Source organism: Pleurodeles waltl, chromosome 6, assembly GCF_031143425.1.
Source record: "Pleurodeles waltl isolate 20211129_DDA chromosome 6, aPleWal1.hap1.20221129, whole genome shotgun sequence".
Taxonomy (NCBI): Eukaryota; Metazoa; Chordata; class Amphibia; order Caudata; family Salamandridae; genus Pleurodeles; species Pleurodeles waltl.
In genome coordinates, this window is record NC_090445.1 from 1,379,422,521 (window position 1) to 1,379,446,656 (window position 24,136).

Here is a 24,136-nt window from a genome sequence, read left to right on the forward strand (position 1 = left end):
GTGTATGGCTGAAAGTATAATGCTAAAGTCAGTCTGGAAAGTAGTAACAAATCCAGAGCTCACAGCCTTAAAGTGCACATTACCTGCAATGTTAGATGCATTAAAGCTGCATTCCACCAGTTAACCAGAGTGTCTTGGAAAGTTTATATTTAAGAGGGACTGTATCTCAGCAGACTACTTTTCCACTTTCAGGTCATATATCTTGTAGGCAGAGAAGGAGCTGGGACAGCTCCCACTTTGTCCTGTACCTGGTTCGCTATTGCATATAGGCTGCTATCTTCTACTAAGGGCCAGCACCGATACCTTCCCCTGCCCCCCCTGTTTTAGTGGGCGATTAGTAAAGTGTGTTATACTGGCTGGCAAACATTGTCTGCAGAGTGAATAAAGGGTGGTAGGCAATGCACGTTTGATTGTGTGTACTGTCAGATGCTATGCAAAGGTGTCTAATGGTGTTCATGTGGTTTTCTGATTAGTGTGGGTGGCTGTCTGATGGTTGCTATGTTCTTGTTGGATATAATTGGCTGATCCGGAATATGGGTCCACTGGTATATTTCAATGCGCAATGGGACACTTTGTTTCTGTGTTCCCTGGTCTTTGTTGTTGCGTTCTAAATTAAGGTAAGGGTTGGGAGTTAGTTGTTTGGGAGTTGGCTGGCCTAGGAATTGTCAGTCTTGGCCTTGTTTCCAGAATACGTTATCTTGACATCATTACATTGAATCCTCTGCCACTATAAACACACACAGTCAGGAAGATGCACTTTGATTGCCAAGAGTTTGTTCCTCGTTATCTGCCTCTCACTGGGAGAAATGTACACCACCATTTATTTCTACCAGTGTTTGGTCTCCATAATAAACTACTGGCTTCATCACATCCCACTGGAAGCATTGTTCTTTACATGAACACCACTTGTCGGTGAACTTTTTAGGAATTACTTAAATGTCGTTTATGTTGATGTCAGGTGAAATTATGGTGAACTTTTCCTCCATCCGGATTAAAAAGAAAACAAAACAAAAACTGCTGGATCTTTTGCACCACACAACTGAAGAAATGCATCTAGATACAACTTGATATTAATGGGTTCCATACCAATTGATTACTGGTCTGCAGATGGTCACCTGTGTTCCTGCAAAACACCAGAAATGTAGACAAATACCTGAAGTGGAGACATTTGGAGCAATTTTTGTATAGCAAATGCAGCATTTATTAACCGTTATTATTGTTACTCACTCAGCTAAACTGAGGTGAACTTCTTCTATTTTATGTATTCTTATCAATCAAAATAGAATTTGGATGTGCAGGACTGCAGGTGGGAAAATTGATAACCTACCAGACAAATAGTTTGGAAGCCACAGTGTGAATGAAAAACGGCTGGTCTCTCGGCCCCTAAGTAAGATTCATTCACTGTGTAACATTTTATAGATATTCACCCATTGTGGTAATATAGTTTTGTTGTTCTTTTCTAAAGTTTCAAATAGTTCTTGGGAAAAACAGAAGGGAGAAAAAATTGTTTGAAAAAATATTGTAGAAAGTAGATATTTCTGATGTCCAAGTTGGTGATGGGGGAATGATTCAAAAAGTATAAATTTGAGGAGAATCCTTCTCCTGAAAACTATTGTTGCAAGTAAGTAACATTTCTATTTATATTAGTGTTGTGTAGTAAATGATTATTTTAACAGCTGGTCTTTGCCCCTGCCTCTCATTTTGTGAAACATTGTCACCTCTTTTACCCCTTCTCAGAACCATAATTGTGAACGCAAAAAAGTCCTCTGTCCTTTCCAATTTGTTTTAAAGTCTGTTGTGTGGTTAATGTTTTCCAGTTCCAGTTGTACATCTGCCTCTGTTAACCTCTGTACACACATTTTATTTATGCCATGCACCACTTCATCCTTTTCACGTCTGCATTTTATCGCCTGTCACTTTCCCTTCTTGTTTTTCTTCTTTTGTTTATTTCATTCCCTATTTTCTTTTACATTCTTTACCCCTCACTACACTTTGTTCACTGGTGTCCATTGCTTTTCTTCTCCACTTTACTTCAGCTCCCTTCTCCTTTTCTCACCCCTTGATCCTATTATGCCCCCCGCTCTCTTTCTTCTTCTTCCTTTTTCCATTTTCCCTCATGCTCATCAGCTTTCTCTTTCTCCTACCCATCTGTTCGCTTCTGTTGCCATTTCTCTCCTCTTACCACACTGTTTTAATCCATTTTGCTTATCTTGGTTCCTTGCTCAGTTGCTTTCCCTTTCTCTGTCCCTGCCTACCCATAGACAGGAACACTGACTGAAGAAGGCCTCGATGTTTGGGGAGTAGTGCCCCTGGATCAGGGCTGCTTCCTGCCCATTCAGCATGAGTTACGTCATCTTCCAGATGGACCCTTACTCTTTGCCCTTGCAGCCTGCCACTCTGTGACTCTTCTGAAAGATCAGCCCATTGGAGACCCTATGGATCTGAAGATGATTGAATCGACTGGCTGGGTATGCATCACTGATTAATTATTTTTTGTAAATAAGCTTGATGTTTGTCAGTACATTGACACCCATTGCTACAGACCTAACCTTTACATCAGCATCACCATTACTTTGACAAAAATGATTTACTATGCCAACGATAATCCTAGCCAATTTGGGTGCAGGATCCATATCAAATTATATGTTGAAAAGTAAAGGCCACAGTAATGGTGTGGGAAATAAATCGCCCTTACCTTTACTTTGCCACATTTAAGTATGTGTGTTTATATATTAGAGGCTAGGTCTGTGAGCAGGTGCAGATAGCTGCATGTACATGTTTTGCACCTGAGTGAGTGACAGCTGTGGTAGATATGAGTTGATGTATCAGTGAGCTTAATTATTCTGTGTGTAATTGGATTGATGAGTTAAATGATGCTGTAAAGAAAAGATCACACAATAATAATCATACCACAAAGAAATATAATATTTTTTATCAGATGGAAAGGATGCTACATATGTGAACAAGGTTATGGTGCAGTGCACGGGGTCAAAGGTGTAATAACGATGACAACAAGTACAGAATGCAAGGGGAAAATACAGTGTCTGTAAATGTAGAAGGGTATGCTAAAGTTATTCTACTAGTGGTCTCCTAAATTGTTTGGCCCTATATGGTGCCCTTGCTTCCCCTTCCATCAGTCTTCTTTACTGGCCTCGTGCAGTGCTGTCTTGTGAATGAGTTGCGGATCGGGTGGCATACTCCTGTTTCCACTCCTGAAGGTTAGTGTCAAACACTAACACATCTTTGTTTTCCTCTTCATTTACCCATTATGTGTGAGTTAAGGCTCTCCCTAATCAGTGTTTTATAGGCTTCTCGTAGCACCACCCTTGATCTCACTGACCCCGCATTTCCCTTAAAATCTAGTTCTGTAGTGGTCACTCTAAATTTCTTTATTGTGTCATTTTTGTAGTTTCCTGAGGTCCAATTTCTGCTGTCTTTAGGGTGTATGTGCTAATCGCGTGCTGATTGACGAATGGTCGGAAATTCCACTAGGCACGTACGTGGTATTCAAGAAACATTTGCCCCTTGTGCTCTTGCTTTCAGAAAGAAATCTGGTCTAGATGGGGAGTTTAAGGTATCATGAGCATAGGAGTACTGCTTTTCCAAGTGGTGCTTGTCTCTCCAGATATCCATGAGCCTCATGGCCATAACAAGTGTCCTTAGCTGGATGTCTCACCCTGATTGCTGACTACCTCTAATAAGTTTGAGTTCTCCCTTTATAAAATGTTTACTGTGCACCGCCTAGTATTGGGTCCAAAACCCGTGCCAGCCAATCCTCCAGCGTTTTGAGCATTAGGTAATGGAGTCTTCGTGGGAAATACCAAGAAGCTATAGAAATTTGTATTCAATGGCATGTGTGGCTATAGGTACACATGCTCTGCATACTCCTGCCATCTAGTGTTTGGTCCGGAGTTGTGCATGTTGTTTTTCTTTGAAGAAGTCTTTTGAGTCACGAGGTCGAGTGACTCCTCCTCTCGGTGATATTGTGCAAGGGCATCAACACCATTGTTAGATTGTTTTCTCTACATTGTCTGATTCGGACGTGTGTGCCTCTGCTCCATGCTTCGACTCTGTTCAGTATGATTCTTCGGTTCTTTACTGTCCTCAACGGTGTTGTTTTCGATTGCACTTTTCCACTTCTGCGCTTCTCACGAAAATCGTTGTTTCGGGCTTTGTCAATGGACCACCCATTGGGGCACGGCCTGTCCTGCCCTGCTTTTCTGCTGTCACCAGCTTCATTGAAAATGCGTTTCTGGTGATGGAATGCACACCTTTCAGATTCTGCCTCCACTGTCATGTGAAATATCTATACACTGAACAACACCTCGTGTGTAAAGCAGTACCTTTCACCCAACCACAAAGAGACCGACTGCAACGCCTGCAAGTCGTTCCGATCAAAGAAAAAAAATCGGGACGGCAGGACTCGTCGATCCAAGCTCTTGGTACCAAAATCTTCGGAGACAAAAGGCTTTAGACCATCTTCGGCTTCTACATCCCCTGTTGAGCCCATTCTTGAAAAATTAGACATTCACCAGAGGAAGATTAAAATCAAGTAGAAACTTACTGCATCATTGCTACTCTGCTTCCTTTCCTCCACGTTGAAAGAGAAAGTTGACCTTTGTGGAGGCACTGGATCTTCCCTTCCTCCCAGGAATAAGACTAAAGACAAGGCCAATAGCGCTGCCTACCACCCTCCTCCTACACCCTCTCCCCTCCTCAACTTCACGACCACCTCTATCTCCCTCCCCCTAATTCTCCTCCACCATTCTCACCTATACATGACCCACTGGATAACTGACCTTAGGGGTCACCACAGTCAGAGACCGGGTGCCTATTGGGGCCATCAGTTGATCCTGACCCTAGGGACTTTTATGTTATGGATCCCACCATGCCAAATGACCCAGATTTAAATCCAGCCCGTGTCTCCTCTCCTGTGGATGCAACCTCCTACCAATAGGTCATTGCTAGAGCAGCAGCCTTTCATAATGTCGAACTGCACAAAGAATCCCTGGAACAGGATTTTCTTTTCGAGACTCTAGCCTCTACACACAGGGACATCCAGTTTTTGCCCTTGGTACCAGGAGTTCTGATGACATCTTCAACGATCCCTAGAGTGGACAAGAAATGTAAAGCAGCACTATCAGACCACTTATTCATTCTGAGTTAACTGACCCAGCGGTCAGGCTACTAGGAACACTCCCCTCCTGAAAAGGAAAGCAAACAATTAAATGCTGTTGGGAAGAGAGTTGCAATTCAGACTGCCAACTATTGGTGTATCGCCATCTCTCAGGCCCTGTTGAACGGCTATGATAGTGCCTACTGGAATGAGATGGAGGAACGTTTACAGGGCCTCCCAGAAGTAATAACATAGGAAGAGAGGCCAGATAATTGTTAGGGCGGGGCAGACCATCTGAAGAATTGCATTTGTTGTGCCATCAACGCTGAAAATACCACAGCTAGAGGAATAAACACTAGTATCCTTCTTAGGAGACACGCCTGGTTGCGGTGTTCAGGATTTAAACAGGAGATCCAGCAGGCAGTTCTAAATATGCCCTTCGACAAAGAACACCTTTTTGGGACTCAGGTCGATCCTATGGTAGACAAAATGAAAAAGGACAAGGCTAAGTCAATGGGAGCGCTACAAACTTTCACTCCTAGGGGCTCCTTTCATCACTGAAGTTCACCTTCCAAGAAAAGACGCTCCAGACCTTTTACACCAAGAGTTATTATAGAGGCTTCTTCAGGGGAAATAACAATAAGAGTAGAGGTAAAGGTTCCTCTGCACGCTGAGCAACACCCACTGCAAAACAGTGACTACGTAATCCTCTCACTTTACCACACAACACCTGTTGAGGGAAGACTTCAGTTTTTTCACCCAGTCTGGAATACCATCACCACAGAGAAATGTGTACTAGCCATTATCCAACATGGCTAGTGTCTGGGGCTCATTACCACACTGCACAGCAATCCATCTTGCACTCACAGGTTATAACAGGAACATCAGTCGCTACTCAGGCAGGAAATCTAAGTCCCTCTCCTCAAAGGGGCCATAGAACCCCTTCATTGTGAACAACAGGGCTCAGGGGTATGCTCCCATTTACTTCCTAATCCCCTAAAAGGATGTGTCTATAAGTCCAATCCTAGATCTCAGGCCTCTAAACAAGTACATGCTATGAGAACACTTCCATTTGGTTGCCTTACAGCATGTCATTCCACTCCTTCAACAGGCAAGTTTATGACAGCATTAGACCTAAAGGATGCTTACTTCCACATACCAATACACCCTTCTCACTGCATTTACTTAAAGATGTGTCATAGCAGGCAAACACTTCACAGTCCTTCCAATCGATGTGAATACCTCACGTCAAGTGCTCACAAAAAGCCTGGCAGTCATCGCAGCACATCTGCAAAGACAAAATGTTCACATATTCCCCTACTTAGACGATTGGCTCATCAAAGCCAGCACACATCAGCAGTGCCAACAACAAACTCAGAAGATGCTAGACCTGCTTCACGGGGAATACTGTCATCATCCCCAAGTATCACCTTCAGCCTCTACAGGTTCAACCTTACTTGGTAGCAATCCTGAACACACATTTGGTGCGAGCCTGCCCCGGTTCTGCTCGGATTCAGAACTTTCAGGCAACCTTACCCTAGTTCCAAATAAACCAGGCTCCCGCACTGAGGATGTCCTGCATTGCCACACTTTGACATTCGCGGTTACACGTGTTCCCCTGCAGCAGTGACTAGCCTGTCAGTGGTCTGTCACAGGGTAAATTGGAGGATCTTGTGTTGCTAGACCACCTCATTCACTATTCTCTGCAATGTTGGAACACCAACAACCTGTTAAAAATGCGGCCTATTCTGGACCCAGTTCACCACATCACTCTCACCACGGACGCATCACAGACGGGTTGGGGTACTGACCTACAAGACCTACCAGTACAAGGTCTTTCGGATGCCAGGCATCAATCTCCACACATCAGCTACCTAGAGCTTCAGGCAGTGTACTTAGCACTGAAAACTTTCTTCCTTATAAGTCTCACAAGGTTGTCCAAACCCAAATGGACAACATGACAGCCATGTATTATATTCAAACAGGGGGGGGGGACACAGTCTTCGCAACTATCACACCTGTCTCAGACCATATGGAAGTGGGTTCTTCACCACAATGTTCACTTGTTGGCAGAGTACCATATGCAGCAGGATGTATCAACAAGTCCACAAATGGGAACTCCACAAACAAGTCCTCTTACCATATTTCCAAATGTGGTGGTTCCCTCAGATTGACCTTTTCACCACAGCAGAAAATGCTACATGCCCAAACGCACTGTGGAGGAGTTGGTCAGGGATATTTTATAATGCTTTTCCTTCTCTCCTTCAGTTTCTGGGTTGGAAGCTCAAGCAAACATCTCACAGTGATCCTGGTATCTCCTACTTGGGTGTATCAGCCTTGGTTCACAGCCTCTCTGTAGTTCCACAAGAAGAGCTCCTCAACAGGCCGGACTTTCTCACTCAAAATCAAGGAGAAATTAGATACCCAGACCCAAAAACTCTCACCTAGTAATTTGGCTCCCGAGGTCATAGAGTTTGGCTGCCTTGATTTTACCACCAGAATGTATGGATATTCTCAAGGAAGCACCCAGACCCACCACTAGATCCGATTATTCAGCAAAATGGTAGTACTTTGTTTACTATTGTCAATCCAAACAAATTGATTGTCTCAAAGCTATGATGCAAGACATTGTATGCTACCTACTTCACTTTCAAAAGGCAAATTTACCGTATGCTTCCATATGGTTACACCTTGCTGCAATGCAAAATAAAATATATCTATCACTTTTCAAGATTCCAATTGTCAAAGAATTCATGAAGGACTCAAATGAATTATTCCAAAAAGGGTTTCTCCAGCACCGCCCTGGAACCTTAGCATTGTTCTCACCAGACTCCTGGGTCCCCCATTTGAGCGCCTACACTCATGACCCCTTCAATTCCTTTTGTGGAAAGTAGCATTCTTAGTTGCCATTACCTCACTCAGGCGTGATAGTAAGCGACCTTAGAAGAACCCTTCTTCCAAATACACAGAGGCAAAGTGGTTCTTCGAACCAACCTTAAACTCCTACCTAAGGTAGTCTCTCAATTTCACCTCAACCAATCCATTGAGTTGCTAGATTTTTTTTCCCTCAATTGATTTTCCTTCTGAAGTGTCTTGATTGAGCTTGAATGTTGCCCGCCCTGACTCCCTTGCTGACATTTTCTTAAAATCAGCATGTGACAGAGTTATGTCTGTGGCCACTATATAGCTGTTTTACCTTCCAGTACAGATCCAGTGCCTTTAATTGCTCATAGGATGTCTCTGAAGGACCTTCTCTCTTCTCCCCAAGCACTGTACTGAGACCTTCCAGTGGGCTACAGAAAGTCACTCCTTAAGGCATATTTTTATAGTTTTGCAGCCTGTGCATTCTTCAGCCCTTTATCATGGACCATGATATACTAGGTGTTGTTGGTCCCTGCATTGACCTTGTTGTGGGTGAGTGGTGGTGTTCCCCGGGAGGTGACTTTGTGCAAGTTATGACCTTTCGCCACAGTTGCTAAATCCTCAATACAATCCGTTGTTCTACTGTGTAGCGCACTGGGTCCCCTAGGGCAGGTGAGTGCACACTTCATGAGGATGCCAGCTGCCCTCTGCTAGGCAAGAATGGCCAGTCACACACCCAGCACCTTGCCTCCCTTTCATGTGATGAATGTTGCCACTCTGGGTGGTGTCTCAAGGTGTCTCCTCACTTAGTTTTCATCCCAGCTAGTTTCTGATGTAGGTCAGGAGGGTCAGGGCCCTGTGTGTTCAGTGTTAGGATCATCCTACTTTGAGTTTGTTGAGTGTTGTTGCCACCCCCCGGCATTGTGTGGTATAGAGCTAGGGTTTATTTTCTTTGTCTGGCGTGGCACCTAGGGTCATGGGCAGGAGCTCTCACCTTACCCCCCCAGCTCAGCAGACTCTCCATTGGTTGACTCACCACATCCTGGAGGCTTTGCTGCTCATTGGAATATGAAGTCTTGGCCCACTTAACAGAAGATCTGGTACACGGTGGCCAATGATGTCATCTCTCAGCCTTTCTCCCAGCATCAGAGGTGCACATGGCTGCTTCTCCTTGCTGTGGCTGCTACTCTGGCGCACCTCAGACATGATAACATCGGCAAACCACAATCCTAGGACCACTGTTGCCTCAGCAACCGGTTCTTCAATCTCAATCCTTAGTAATCGGGAGCTTCTGGACCAGTTCAGCTATGATATATATATTTTTAAACTAGAGCACTAGATTGCATAGATAACAGAAGAGCGACAACTTGAATCTGCAAACTATCATTTTATGAGCTTTATTATGTGTGTGTCTACGCAAACTACAGGAACTGCTTTTAAATGTGTTTCTATTTTTTAGGGATGCTACGTTCCTATGGTCTCTTATATTGTCCTGATGATGGCCTTTTATAATAAGTTTTTATTGTGGTGGAAACGTTACAAGTTAACGTCTGGATTAATGAGAACCACTGTACTTATCTTTTGCATGCCTTATTTGTTGTCAAGAAAATTGCACATTTACATGCACTTTAGACACACATGTCGCACCTTTTTCTTCTAATAAGTTCTAAAATTTATTTTTTATATAGATAGTATTGTGTGTTCTGTTCCATATTGCATTCAGCTATACCATGAAACCTTATTTGGTACAGTAGGGATAACCTTGTTAACTTTTAAATCTAATTAACCATGAATGCCCACAAAGGAAGAACTGTTTCCCTTGTTATGTACATTATACACTTTTCCCTAGGGATGGGAAATAATGTATCAATCCATGTTTGCTAGTACGTGAATGTGGATAAATGAGTGAGAAGTGCTGATGGCTGCCCAGAGAATGGCAGGACCATGTGCTGATGACTGGGTAACCAAGTGCCTGGATTCATGAATGTGAATGTGTGATGGTGATTTGGACTGCGATTGACAGAATCGGTGAGTGGGCTGTTGGGTGGAGAAGAGTGTGCCATGCCGTGACTAGAGGGTCATTGTAGACTGAATGGATAGCTGTGTTGTTGAATCTCTGAGCAGGTTGTGGGGGGACTTACAGTGATCAGTAGATGAATGGATGTTTGGATATTGTGTAGGTGTTTGCGTACCTAAATGGAGAGTGGACTGGGTAAGTGGGCGTATTTGCTTTATGTTGACAGTGATGGAGTGGCACCTTAGTTATATACTGGTGGCAAGATGTTGGATAGCAAGAAGACTAATATGTGAGCTGGTAATAGTGTTATGAGGGAGTATGTTGACTAGGTGAGAAACTGACTGTGTTTTGTGTAGATCAGTGGACGTGGAAGTAGATGAATGCTTGATTCTTAGAAGAAAAGTTTAAGCACTTATGACGTCAGTGCCCCTGAGACATTCAGGGCATAAAGACCTGTGGCTCAAAATCTGTCTCTCCGTGTGTATTTTTCAGTAGAGCTAGTGTTTGAGGGCAGATGTATCCTGACATCTAGGTCTTTCTTATCCCTTCTCTTTGTGTTTCAGACCTTAGTGGATGGTGAAACAGACTTTCAGACCACAGAGAGATTCGGGACCAGAGTCCTGGCAGTGATGAAGCCTCCCCCACTGGAAGAGCAGCCTCCTGGAATGGTGAGTTTACCCTATATACATTCAGAGTTCCAGCAACTCCTACCCCTTTTTTTCAATTTTTTTTTACTGTCAGGATTGCATCTCATCTTACTTTTAAAGATGCAAGCATGCATTATGAAGACTGGATTGAATGTTGGACAAATCATTAAGTGGTTCTGCATGTGTTTGTGTTCTGTTGCTTGTGGCAGCTAGAGTGAGGTAGTATTATTGGAATTAAGCCACCATGAACATCTGCCTTGCAATACTAAAGGTTGCTCTTCTTAATCCATTAATAGATGTTTGTGTATTGGAAATTTGGGTCATTCTTTTACACAAACATATTTTGAGATGGTGTCATCTTAACCTCACTTTTAATAATATGGGTAACTGTAGGTGCACTTGCTATGCATACTCCTGCAATCTAGTGTTTGGCCTGCGTGTTTGCAACATGTTTTGTGTCACAAGACTTGTTGTTACACTTCTTGTGTTTGACAATGCACGTGACCAAAGCCTCTATCTTAGGTTGTTTTCTTCATCCATCGGTGTCAGACGTTCAAGTGCTAGCTCTGGCACCGACCATATATTGCAAAACTCTGTAGGATAGCCTTTCATTCTTCAGACCCATTGACTTTGCAAAAACCTTCTGCCCATCGATCACTTGTTGGAAGGACTCTTCACTGGCACCCCTGTGCCTCTTCAATGAACCGCATTCTTGATGCATTGAAACTGGAAGCCCCCATCAACAACTGGCATTGACAGAACTTTTATGCACTACAGGGCGTATTCTGGAGAGTGACTTTTGTGGGCGAGTGTCATGGAAGAGACTGCTGGTCTCTCTGTTTCTCTCTCTTGATATCTCTCTGTCAGTCTCTGTCTTTTTCTCAATATATTGGTCTTTTCTTTCCTGAAGAAAAATAGATTGGCTTTTGAGGATGACCTACTGTGAGAGTCTCTCTCACCTCCTGCCCCAAAGAGGCTTAGAAGCTGCCCCCCAAGCCTAAACCCCTTACCCCATCCCCTAGGTTTTCCCTTCACCCTCTCCACACCCACGCCCCCACACACCTCCACAATCCACACCTAAATGTGCTGACAAACTTAGACCTCTATGGCGCAATACTCTTGGAACCCTCACTGCAAGCCCTTCACTCTTCGGAAAGAGGACCACCCCTGTGAAGACTATCATGATGCTCCCCCCCCCGGACAATCCGGACCTGGATCCTTACCCCACAAAAAGCTTCCTCATCTCATTGCACCACCTCTCATGCAATAATACAGAGAACTGCCCACTATCACAATGTGAAGAAGCAAGTGGTGAATAAAAAGCATGATTTCCTCATACTGACCTCTTGTCCAAAATGGAAAGATCTATACAGTGCCTCCCCCTTCTCAGAAGCATTATGAAAACTGCTACAAAAATTTTCTAGGAGGTGGTGAAGGAAAACGTCATCACTCCAAGGGTGGAGAAACAAATCAGACCAGCTCCAGACGACTCAGTATACAGTCATGGTCAAGTTCCACCCAACTTACTTGTGTTGCTCAAGGTGCATGAATGTTTCTCAGTGCGGGCAATGGGTGATGCCCCTCCACCTGACAAAGAAAGCAAGTATATTGATGTTGTTGGCAAGCATATAGTATTAGAGGCCATCATACATTGATTTATTGCCAACTCCGTGGGCCTGCTTTCCTGTTACGATAGTCACTACTGGAGGAAAGTGAAGAAATAATCATGCACGTTGGTAAAAGGAAAGAGCTGGTAGCTGAAGACAAAATCATATCTAATGCCAACATTAGATGCGCCTTGGATGCTGCATATACTGCTGCCAGTGATAGAAATATCAGCATCTTTTTAAGGCATCATGCTTGGCTCCAAGTATTTGGAGCCAAGCATGATGCAACTTCTCAGTGTACCTTTTGATTTCATGAGGAGCTTCTCTTCCGTCCTCAGGTTGATGCCATACTGGAAAAGATTAAAAAAAGACACAGACCTAGCTAAATTATTGGGTGCTCTACAGTCCTCCACCTCAAAAGGTCCACCTTGCAGAGGCACCGCACCAGAGGTTGGGCCTAAGCTCCAGCATCCATCAAAAGGCACCAGAAGTAGTTCTCTCAGAACACACAAACCCCAAGGACCTTTACATGTGATGGTTAGAGAAGCAATGACCAAAGCAAGTGGTGAGGTGGCTCCAACTGAAGCTTATCTGCCTCAAAGCAGTGGCACTCCTTCCATTCCCCAAATCATACAACACCTGTTGGGGGAAGACCGAGGTTTTTTCCCTTCCAGTGGGAATTACTTCAGTCAACTTAATGCTCTCTGTAGTAAAGCAGAGGGATTGCTTAGCATTCTACACCCTGCCACCAAACATTCCACCTTGACACATTGTTGTCAGTTCAGACCAACTCCAGCTGCTCAAGGCGGAGGTGCAGGCTCTCCTAGCCAATGATGTCATTGAGCTCTTTCCCCCATGCCCGTGTGATAAACGAATGTACTTCCTCTACTTCTTAATACCCAGAATGGACTGATCCCTCATACTGATCCTAGACCTCCAGCTACTGAATTAATAGATTCTGTATGAACACTTCCAAGACACACAAGCTGAAACGTCAAGACTGGGCCAAGAAATATCTCAAGACTGATTTTTCTAAGGTTTTATGGACGGATGAAATGAGAGTGAGTCTTGATGGGCCAGATGGATGGGCCCGTGGCTGGATTGGTAAAGGGCAGAGAGCTCCAGTCCGACTCAGACGCCAGCAAGGTGGAGGTGGAGTACTGGTTTGGGCTGGTATCATCAAAGATGAGCTTGTGGGGCCTTTTCGGGTTGACACCTTCTTCAAGCAGTGGTACAGGAAGAAGTCTGCATCCTTCAAGAAAAACATGATTTTCATGCAGGACAATGCTCCATCACACGCGTCCAAGTACTCCACAGCGTGGCTGGCAAGAAAGGGTATAAAAGAAGGAAATCTAATGACATGGCCTCCTTGTTCACCTGATCTGAACCCCATTGAGAACCTGTGGTCCATCATCAAATGTGAGATTTACAAGGAGGGAAAACAGTACACCTCTCTGAACAGTGTCTGGGAGGCTGTGGTTGCTGCTGCACGCAATGTTGATGGTGAACAGATCAAAACACTGACAGAATCCATGGATGGCAGGCTTTTGAGTGTCCTTGCAAAGAAAGGTGGCTATATTGGTCACTGATTTGTTTTTGTTTTGTTTTTGAATGTTAGAAATGTATATTTGTGAATGTTGAGATGTTATATTGGTTTCACTGGTAATAATAAATAATTGAAATGGGTATATATTTTTTTTTGTTAAGTTGCCTAATAATTATGCACAGTAATAGTCACCTGCACACACAGATATCCCCCTAACATAGCTAAAACTAAAAACAAACTAAAAACTACTTCCAAAAATATTCAGCTTTGATATTAATGAGTTTTTTGGGTTCATTGAGAACATGGTTGTTGTTCAATAATAAAATTAATCCTCAAAAATACAACTTGCCTAATAATTATTCACTCCCTGTATATGGATGCATACAATCTGCTAAGTATACTGATTAATAGGTGGAAAGATGATGAGTGAATGAGGGGGAAGTATGGGGGGAAGGGAGAGAAAACAAAAACCGTAAGAAAGAGGGATGGGGGAGAGAGGGATAGGAAAGAAAAAGAAATAAGGGGAGGGAGAGAAAAAAGGGAGTTGGGGGGGGGGGGGAGAGGGGAGGGACCCGAGAGTCAGTGTTTCGAGATAATTAAGTAAGTCTTTCGATTATTTCCTGTCTGGGGAGGAGAGGAGATACTGAGGGAAAGTAAGCGGGGGAATGTCCGTGTAGGCCTAGGTTTGGGTGTGTTAGAGGTCGAGATCTTTCTAAATGCATTAAGTGTTCAAGGACTGGCAAGGTAGGGTGGAAGGTAGCAAGTCATCTGGTGCGTAAATGAGCGGACCGGGGAGGTGGGCGTTTTTCAAAGCGGGCGATCTGGAGGATAGAAGAAAAGGAAAATAATAATAATACGGGAGTGGGTGGGGGGGCAAGGGGGGAGGGAGGGGGTGGAGGGGGTTCTGGAGTGTTGGCTGCTGTCCACCAGACTTCCTCCCGCTGCCTCATGATCCCGCCAGGAAGGGTCTCCAAACTTCCACGGTTAGAGCCGCTTGGTCCTGTAGATTATAAATTACACGTTCGTGAGTGGCAGTTTGGAACATGGCTGTCATCCATTCTGCTGATGTTGGGGCTACGCTAGACCTCCAGTGTCGAAGTATGCAGATTTTAGCTATGGCAATTGCCGTATGGAGCTGCCGTTTTTGGGGTCGTGATAGGTAGGGATATGGACGCATATCATGTAGAAAAATGAGTGATGGTGGTATCGGGTCTGGTATCAGTATAAAGTCCGCGAGTGTGCGACGCACTGTGTCCCATAAGGATTGTATTGTTGGGCAATGACGTAGAATATGAAGTAGGTCACAGTGGAGGTCCGCGCATCGCCAGCATTTCGCGTGTGGTATCAGGCCTGCCCTGAAGAGTTTCATGGGGGTCTAGTACCAGTCTTGAAGAGTTTTAAATAAACCGAATTTCAGGTGGGCCTCTCGGACCCCCCTATCAAGGGCTTCAATTATGTCCGGCCACTCTTCTTCAGTATAGACTGTCTCCAGTTGTTCTTGCCATTTTAGACGCATTCGCTCTAGGAGGGGTTGCGAGTAAAGGTGGTTTGTTATCTCTGCATATAGGCCAGCCATGACGCCTCTGTGTCGACCCCACGTCTGCAGATAGGTGACAATGGGTGAAATCTTAACCGTCCACGGGCGGTTCCTAGTGCCTTGCGCGTGCAGTGCTTAAGCTGCATATATTGCCCTTCTTGCTTGTTGTCGATGCAGAATTCTTCCCGCAGGGAATCAAAGGTTCGGAGGTGATCACCATCCGCTATTTGGGATATATTGTGAATTCCAGCAGTACTCCATTGGGGCCACTGCAAAGTGTTTCCTCCTATTTTTATGCATTTATTTCCTGCTATAGGAGCCTGGGCATGTAGGAAGGGATGTATGCCTAGTAGGCGGTGTACTCTACGCCATGCTGTGTTTGTGGCCATGAGGATAGGGTTGGCCGAATGGGAACAATCAGTGTATACCCCTCCTAGTTCTGTGTGCTGTCCCTGCAATAGATTCTCCGTGGTTACCCATTGTGGAGGGTCCGGTATACCTGGTAATGTGTAGGCCAATTGCGATAATTGTAGGGCTAGAGAATATTGTTCTACTGAGGGTAAACCTAATCCTCCATAGGGTCGTCGTGCCAATATTATTGCAGGCTTCAGTCTTGGGCGTATAGAGCCCCAGACGACAGACCTTATCGAGGTATCGATCATTCGGAGGAGGGAAAGAGTTACCTGCAAAGGGAGCATGCCTAGTACATATGTAAAACGCGGTAGGGTAACCATCCTGACTGCCTGTGTCCTGCCCCACGTGGATAAGCCGAGTAGTGACCATTTGGCGAAGTCCTGTTTCATCCGGGATATAAGAGGATCGAGGTTGTCCCTTACCATACGTTCCAGACCTCGATTAATATATGTTCCTAGATATTTGAGGCGGGTCGGAGTCCATTTGAATGGAAGACCGTGGATTGCGGCCCTCGTCGTTATGCAAGATAGAGGCAGCAATTTGCTCTTGTCCCAGTTTACCCGGTATCCAGATAGGGGCGCGAAGTCCTCTATGATGGAGAGCAGTGATGGTAAGGATCTTTCCAGGTCAGAAAGGGTTAGTAGAATATCGTCTGCGTATAGGTAAATTTTAGAGGACGCCCCCATTGTAGAGGGATACCTTTTATTTGTTGGGAATTCCGTATAGTGGCTGCCAGGGGTTCCATTGCCAGTAAAAATAAGTGCCGAAAGGGGGCAACCTTGTCGGGTGCCTCTTCTGATGGGGAATGGGTCTGACACAAAGCCCCTGCAGTTAACTTGTGCCGTGGTATGGTCATACAGTAATCGGACTTTGGAAATAAATTGGTCTCCGAGGCCGAAGTGTTTCATGGTGGTGAATAGATAGGGCCATTCGATGTGATCAAATGCTTTCTCCGCAGCGAGGGATAAGGCCAATGCCTCCTCTGGTAGATGTAGTGATTCGATCAATGTATGACACAGGGTACGCATGTGATTTCTGGAGGTGCGACCCGGCACAAATCCCATCTGGGTGTTATGGACCAAGGATGGGATCACTTTACGTAGACGTGCTGCTAGTACGCTGGCTAGTAGTTTCACATCTTCGTTCGAGAGTGAGATAGGGCGATAGCTGCCACAAAGTAGGGGATCTCTCCCTGGGTTAGGTAAGACGACAATTGTATCTCTATTGGAGAGGGCGCCCAAAGAACCCTCCTGACATGCCTCCGAGAGCGCCTCATGTACTGCCGTGATTGCCTCTTCTCCAGCCCATCTATAAAATTCTGCTGGGAACCCATCCTCTCCCGGAGATTTATGGTAGGGGAGGGTTGCGTCTACTTGTATTATTTCTTCCCTGCTTATATCGCCCTCAAGTAGAGCTCGGCTGGCCTCCGATAGGTGGGGTATTTTGGCAGCGGTGAGAAATGCTTCAGTTCGTGTATGGTCGGTCAGTGTTTCAGGGTTGTAAAGATGCTGATAGTATGTAGCAAATTCATTCATTATGTCTTGCGGGCTGGTCAATACCGCTCCTGAGGAGGACGTTATGGCCGGAATGGCGGAGGCAGCTTCTGTTTGCCGGAGCTGTGCCGCTAGGAGGCGTCCGGCCTTCTCTCCTTGCTCGTAGTGGCGGCTGCGCAATCTTTGCAGCGCGTGTTCTGCCTGCGTTGTGTAAAGCTCATTGTGTGCCATTCAGGCCTGTTCGAGTCGTAGCTCAGGGGTCGGATGGGCAGTATATTGTTTGGTGAGGCTCTGGATCTCATTTTCTAAGGTGCGCTGACGGGCCTTCCTATCTCTGTTGGCTAGTGCCGCATCACGCATCATGTTCCCTCTCAGGGTGGCCTTCGCCGCTGCCCATAACACCCGTTTGGACGCCACAGAGTCCGTGTTTTTGGTCATGTACGTAGACATGTGGGCCTTAAGTTGCTCTTTCCGTTGTGGGGAGCGGTATCTGTGTATAGCAAGACGCCATGGTTTACGACCGGGGGAGGCCAGCCCTGCTTGTATCAAGAGAAGGATCGGGGAGTGGTCTGAGAGTCCACTATCTAGGATACAAGTGTCTTGTATTTGGGGAATTATGGTATGTGATACAAAAAAATTGTCCAGGCATGATTGGGTGCCGTGAACAGATGATAGGAAGGTGTATTCTTTGTCCTTTGTATGTGTTCGCCTCCAGCAGTCGACTAAACCTGCGTCCGTAGTTATGTCCGTCATTAATGCCCTATCGTGGTTATTGCCCACATCTATGGGGCCTGTCCTGTCCAGTATAGCGTCTCGGGTGAGGTTCCAGTCTCCCCCTATAATGTAGCGGGTCATTCCTATTTCGGTCAATAGGCGGTTTAGTTGCAAGAAAAAGGGGCGCTTTGTGCCAGTTGGTGCATAGACAGAGCCCACGCATAGGAAGGTATTTCCTTTTTTCAGTTTAGCAAATGTATATCTCCCTTCTGTGTCATTCCATGTTTTGATAATCGTGACCGGGAGGGATTTGCGTATTAGGATTGCTACACCGCATTTACGAGACGTGCTGCCCCCAGTTTCTCGGCTGGTTGGGCAGCAGCTAAAGGCGACCCTTCCTACCCAGTCACGTTTGAGTTTGCTGGATTCTGAGTTATCTAGGTGAGTCTCTTGGATCAGAGCTATATCCGCTCTCTTGGATTGGAGATAGGATAGAATTTTTTTCCGTTTGATATAGTTCGTCATGCCGTGAACATTCCAAGAGAGTATTCGTAGTGGGCACGTCATACGGGAAGCGCTCCCTGACATTCTAAATGGTAGAGCAAAATCTCAGCGATTCTGTGGGTAGCAGGCGTGAGAGAAAGGGGGGGGAGGTACCCTGGCCGATGGGATAGGGTCTGTGCTCACTGAAATATGATAAATTAGAGGGGGGAGAGGGGTTAGCCGGTGGGGGCCGAACACTCCAATGAGGGGCAGGAGGGGGAGCAGAAAATTAAAAAGGTTAAATAAGGGAGAGAAGATAAAGAAAGGATAATAGGAAAGAGGGGAAGAGGGGGGTTAACATTAATATATAGGATGAGATAAAGTGAAATAATGGGGAGGATCGAAGAGGAAAGGGGAAGGAAGGGGTAAATACAGATAGAGGCTAGAGGTCAGGAGCCTCCTGTGGGTAGGTCTGTAGACGGCGAGTCCGATTCCTATTGGAGCTCTCAGTGCCGTCGGTGCGATCTCTCTGCCGGGGAGGCGGCGGATGTGCAGAGGGCAGCCGGTGTTGGTTCATGACAGAGGGGTGCGCAGACTCCGAATTCCAAGGGGGGGGGAGCCGCAGTTGCGACTTGGAAGGAGCTCGAGGAGGAGTAGTAGCCATGTTAGTAATCATGATCTGGATTTACTGTCCTGGGTGGGATGGCGAGGGGAGGGGCAACGGGGGAAGGAAGGACAACGTGCAAGCAGTGGAGCGAGCCTAATATGTTGATATAAATGTCCGTGTATTATTGGAAACTCTGGTGTCCATCGGTATCTGATGTAATGCCCCGTACGGTAATGCCTCGTGCGGGGTGTTGGGTGGCCTCCGTGCTTGATTAGTGCCGTCATTTTAGGTTCTGCGTTATGGGGGTGCTGTGGTGGGAAAAAGGAAGGGGAAGTATTCGCAGAGATGGGAGAAGAGCGCCATGAGACGAGATATAAGATATGGGATATGAGATAGGAAACAGGGGGGGGGGGTGCGGGGCCGGGAGTGCGGGGGGCATAGGGCATTGCGGTGTGGGGCCGGGTCAGTACTATAGAATATATTTGCGCATAACAATTTAGATGCTTCCATACTTATATAATATCACTGCAACATATATCATAGTATCATTATAGTCTATTAATTCTTATAACATGACATAACATGGTATAACATAGTTCTTTATTATACAATCGTATCATTGTCTATTGGGTCATGTTTCTTAGAGCATATCTTATAGTTGGTAGTAAGCTGTAATGAGTCCTGGTCTATGTGTATCCAGTGTGGGCTTCTTACTTTAACATATGTGTCTTGTATCGTATTATTGCGTCATAATACTGTGAAGTACATTTAGGAAATGTCAGTTTATTAGCTAATCCGGTGATGTGTTCATGGTCGTGCGAAGCCCTGTTTTGCGTGATATGTTATCCCCTATGACAAGTTCTCCCTCCGTTCTGATACCCTGTTGAGTGTTAGTATTTGTGTCCCTGTGCATGGCTTGGTTCGTTTATATTTTGACTTCTGTGTGAGGGTTGGGAGTTAGCGGAATCTGGCGGGAGGGTTTATTGATATGGTTTATATGTTATGTCAAATGTAGCTGTGTTGCATTATTGCTGTGGAATGTTCTGTAGTGGAGTAAGGAGAGTGCCTGTTTCTTTATTAGAAATTTGGTTTTATGCCTGGTTACGTCCTTATAGGACGAGGACCTGACTTATGTGCGTCCTATGGGAGGCGGTGGAATCTGATCTATGCACTAATATGTGTACCTTGTGCCTTTTAGCAGACAGTCCATACCACATTGTTACAGCATAGAACCTTATATTACTCTATGGAGAGTATAAGCCTATTAAACATCTATTGTTGAAGATGATAGTAATGGCTATAAAGTTAGCACAAATGCAAAGTCCAAATGTGTACTCATCTGTCCATGGGACCCACATTCTTGCGGGATCAAAGAGGCTGTATTTCATCTCTAGTTGACGAAGTCGGGGTCTTAAAGCTAGGAAGGCCTTCCTGCGCTCATTAGTATCCTTAGAGTAGTCGGCTGTTATTCTAATGTCGTGCTGGCCTGTCCGAAAGGGACTGTGGCTACGCGCTCTTTGTAATATTTGCCGGGTCTGATTGTGGCGTAGGAGCCAGGCGTTGATCGGGCGGGGCCGTAGGGATGCGTTGGAGCGTTTCGGACCTACTCTATGTACTTGTTGGAATTCTAAAGGTGGATCAAAGTTCAATGAGGTCAGTTTGGGAAGAGTAGAGCTCAGGAAGGCCTGTATGTCTGTGCCTTCTTCATTTTCCGGGATCCCCAGTAGGCAAATGTTGTCTCTTCGACTCCTGTCCTCTAAGTCTGTGAGTTTGCTCTTAAGGTAGAGAAGGTCCTGGTCTCTATCCTGGGATGTGGCCAGCTGCGTTTCCAAAGATCCCATGCGATGTTCCAAACCTGTCACTCTGGATTGAAAACCTGCGATGTCTAATCGCATGGATTTGGTTTCTAGGGTCAGCGAGGATATGGAAGCATCCATTCCCTCTATTCGACGGCTGACGGCAGTGATCTCGTGTAGTATCCGTTCCATAGTTGTGGGCTGTTCCTTGTCCGATGTCGTGACGGGCTGGGTTGGGGGTGGTGATGAATGGGTCTTTGTTGCCATGGGGGTTGGTCGTTTCTGGTGGAGCGCCTCTGAAAATAATAGCTGTTGTGCCGGCTTACCAGCTGGTTTATGGTACGGTTTGCTGCCGCGCATCGCCTTTCTGGTCTGCGAGGGCTACCCAGTTGGACTCGAGATCTTCTTTGGGGTTCAGTGGGGGGTAGGGTTTACGAGTCAGTCATTCCTCGCCTCTATTTCTTCACCTGTCTGTTTTTCAATGGTTTATTTTCTTGTTTTCCTTCTGGTTTCTGTTCGTTCTTTTCTTTGTCCCCGTTTTAATTTTACTGTCCCAGAGGCCGTTGTAGGGTCCGGTCATTCGTTGTTGTCAGTAGATAAGAGGGTTGTGACTATAAGGGTACTAAGACAGTGAAACAGGTGTGAGGCTCGTAATGATCCAGGGTATGCTGTGAGAGCAGCGCCAAATTGTTAGTCGGTTTCATTTTCATTAAAGTTCCTTCTATCCTGCTAAGGAGCGCTCCTCCTGTTATAGTGGGTCGGAGGATGGGTAGGCAAGACCCTCTTTATGGTGCTTTTACCCCCTGCCCGTTGTGATTGGCGGTGCCTATTCCTGTGTTCCTTTTCTATTGTCGCCGGGGCTTCATCGATGCCTACAGACAGTGGCAGAGGTACTTGTTCCTGTCCCAGTATTCAAGTAGCTTGGTGGGGAGGAACAGAGGCAGGCAGTGTATAGCCTGCTTCTTTATTCTGTTATTTGTTTTTCCTGTCCAGTAGTGCTCCCCTTGTCTCTCCTCACCCTCCTTTTTTTTTTTTTTTCTTCCTTTTTTAATGCTTCTTTCTCTTTTCCCCTGGCCCTCTCCTCCCCACTCCTTGTATGTGGATTTTTCAATTTTTTTATTATTTTTTTTATTTGTTTCTCTCGTTTATTTATTTGTTCATTCCCTGCTGTGTTTCTCTTTGTCCCCACAGTTCGGTGCCCCCTCTTCTTCCACTTCCTCCCTGCTCCATAAAGAGCAGGGGGAAGGCACGGGACACGCTGGTTTCTGGCTATCCGCGTGGCCTCTATCCCCTCGCCTCCATTGCTCCTCACTCCCCTTTGCCCTACTCCTGTTCTCCCCGGGGGGGGGGAGGTGGGGGTTAGGGGGGAAGCGCTGTGGTCGGTATCGGGCCGGAGGGCTGGGGGGCTAAATCGACATATCACCTCCCGCCGGCGCTGGAATGAAGGCACGGAGATCCTCACCTAGGGCCGGGTGCCGTGAGGCCGGAGAAGCCGCTTCGCCTCCAGCTCGAGTGCGCAGCTCCACCCCCTTGGCAAGGCCTCCAACGCCGAGTCACGTCACGGGTGTTCCGGGGTTCCACTTTTAGTCTCTCCTCGGGGCCAAGGGTCCGGGTGTTGAAAGGGTCCCCGAGGCCCTTCTCAATGTTGTTCTTCTCTTCTTTTTTCTCGCAGTCTCTGAGGGCTGACCGCGGGGCCGGGACGACGTGACTCCGCCCTCCGGGCAGGCCTCTCCTTGCAAGACGGCCGCAGGCCTTCCAGATCACAGTTGCGGGCCGTTTCTCACTTGGATTGGGGGCTCGGCGGTTTCCGAAGAGCTCCGACGCCGGGCAGGTTATTCACCGCGGCCGCTGTGGAGCCCCCGCCGTTTCCCCAGGATCGCCGCAGCACGGAGCTTAGGGCTTATGCGGCCATCTTCCTTCGTTTCCCGGCCATGCCCCCGGCCCGACCCGACTTTAAACCATACTATAAAGCAGATCAGTTGAGGGTAATTGCTGAACGGTCGATGAGGGAGTCAGATAAACACTGGCTTCATATGGACAGGGCGGTGGTTGCTAGATACATTTGGGGCGTATTGTGGAATCCCAAATCAAACAGGCCACTTAACTCTTACCTAAGTACCAAGACCATTGTTACTGTCTGGGATTAGATTAATTGGTCCGCTGGGCAGACACCCCTTTACACTTTAACGCAGCCTGCACACTGGCGCTGCTTCCAGGCCCTTTGATTTGTGGCGAGAGGGGGTTGCCTTCTCATATCTGAATTATTCCATGGGTCGTGACATCTTCAATTCTAAAAATTGTAAACAGGACTTAAATCTACCAGGCTTGGAAGGATATCACTATGCACAATTGGGTAATTGGGTACTCCAGCCAGAGAACATGCTTGTGGCTAGCCTGGGATCTTTCGCTAATAGAAAAATTCATACAGAGAGCGTGTGGACCAGATGGCTGTATCTCCTTCCTCTCTGCACTCTTGATTTTCACCACTCACACAACCAGACCTCGTCATGTGGACTTCTGGAGGCGGACTCGTGGAGTGCCGATTACTTCAGAGCAGTGGCGTAAGATTTGGAGAGACATTCCAGGATTCAACCACTCACTTGGAATGAGAGAGACACACTACAAAGTTTGTTTTGATTGGTACTTATATACTACAAACCTTAAAAAATTCTACCCAAACACATCTGAATTATACTGGAGAGGATGTGGGCTACTTGGGGACTTTAAAAATATTTGATGGGCTTGTCCTATTATTAGACCCTGCTGTCAGAGATACTAGCCCAGATTAAATAATTCTTGGGGTATCCTCTTCGGAACACTGTTTGCTCTCCTAGGGCTGTATGACGAAACCCTTAAGTGTCAGACCACCAGAGAACGCTCCATTTTTAGATTTTGCCTACATGGTATGCACTTGCGAAGTCATTTGTTGATATATAAAAAAAAATCTCAATAGGGGCTTAGTGCCCACCCTCATAATCAACATTTGTAGGCTTCTCCATCACTCGCATTTTCCAGCTTTTGATTGGTCAGCAGCCTCGGGGCCTCGTCCTCAAGGTTCATTTCCACTTTCTATGCTGTTCCACGGTGTCTGGACTAAGTACAGTTTCTGGCTGGTGCAAATGGTTGGCAGCAAGTGTCCTTCCACAGCAGCATACTTCTCAAGGTGCTCTTTGTATTTTAATTGCTTTTTAGCACTCCTTAAGTGTGCCCGTGTTTTTGTTGCATGCCTTCTACATCACTGTTACTTGTGTCAGCTTGTGACTTCATTTATGTCGAATGGTAAATCTGCTGGTGTTT

At 46.0% G+C, this 24,136-nt stretch overlaps 1 protein-coding gene across 7 annotated transcripts in view; it reads left to right on the forward strand.

Annotated features, from left to right (window-relative positions):
• The window catches only part of ATP13A2 (ATPase cation transporting 13A2), a 671,851-nt gene that overhangs the window by 432,089 nt on the left and 215,626 nt on the right, over positions 1-24,136 (forward strand). For all 7 annotated transcript variants that reach the window (XM_069240690.1, XM_069240693.1, XM_069240692.1 and 4 more), the window contains 2 exons: positions 2,262-2,468; positions 10,559-10,663. In XM_069240690.1, the coding sequence (XP_069096791.1) occupies positions 2,262-2,468; positions 10,559-10,663 (312 nt within the window). The remainder of the gene's footprint in view (positions 1-2,261; positions 2,469-10,558; positions 10,664-24,136) is intronic.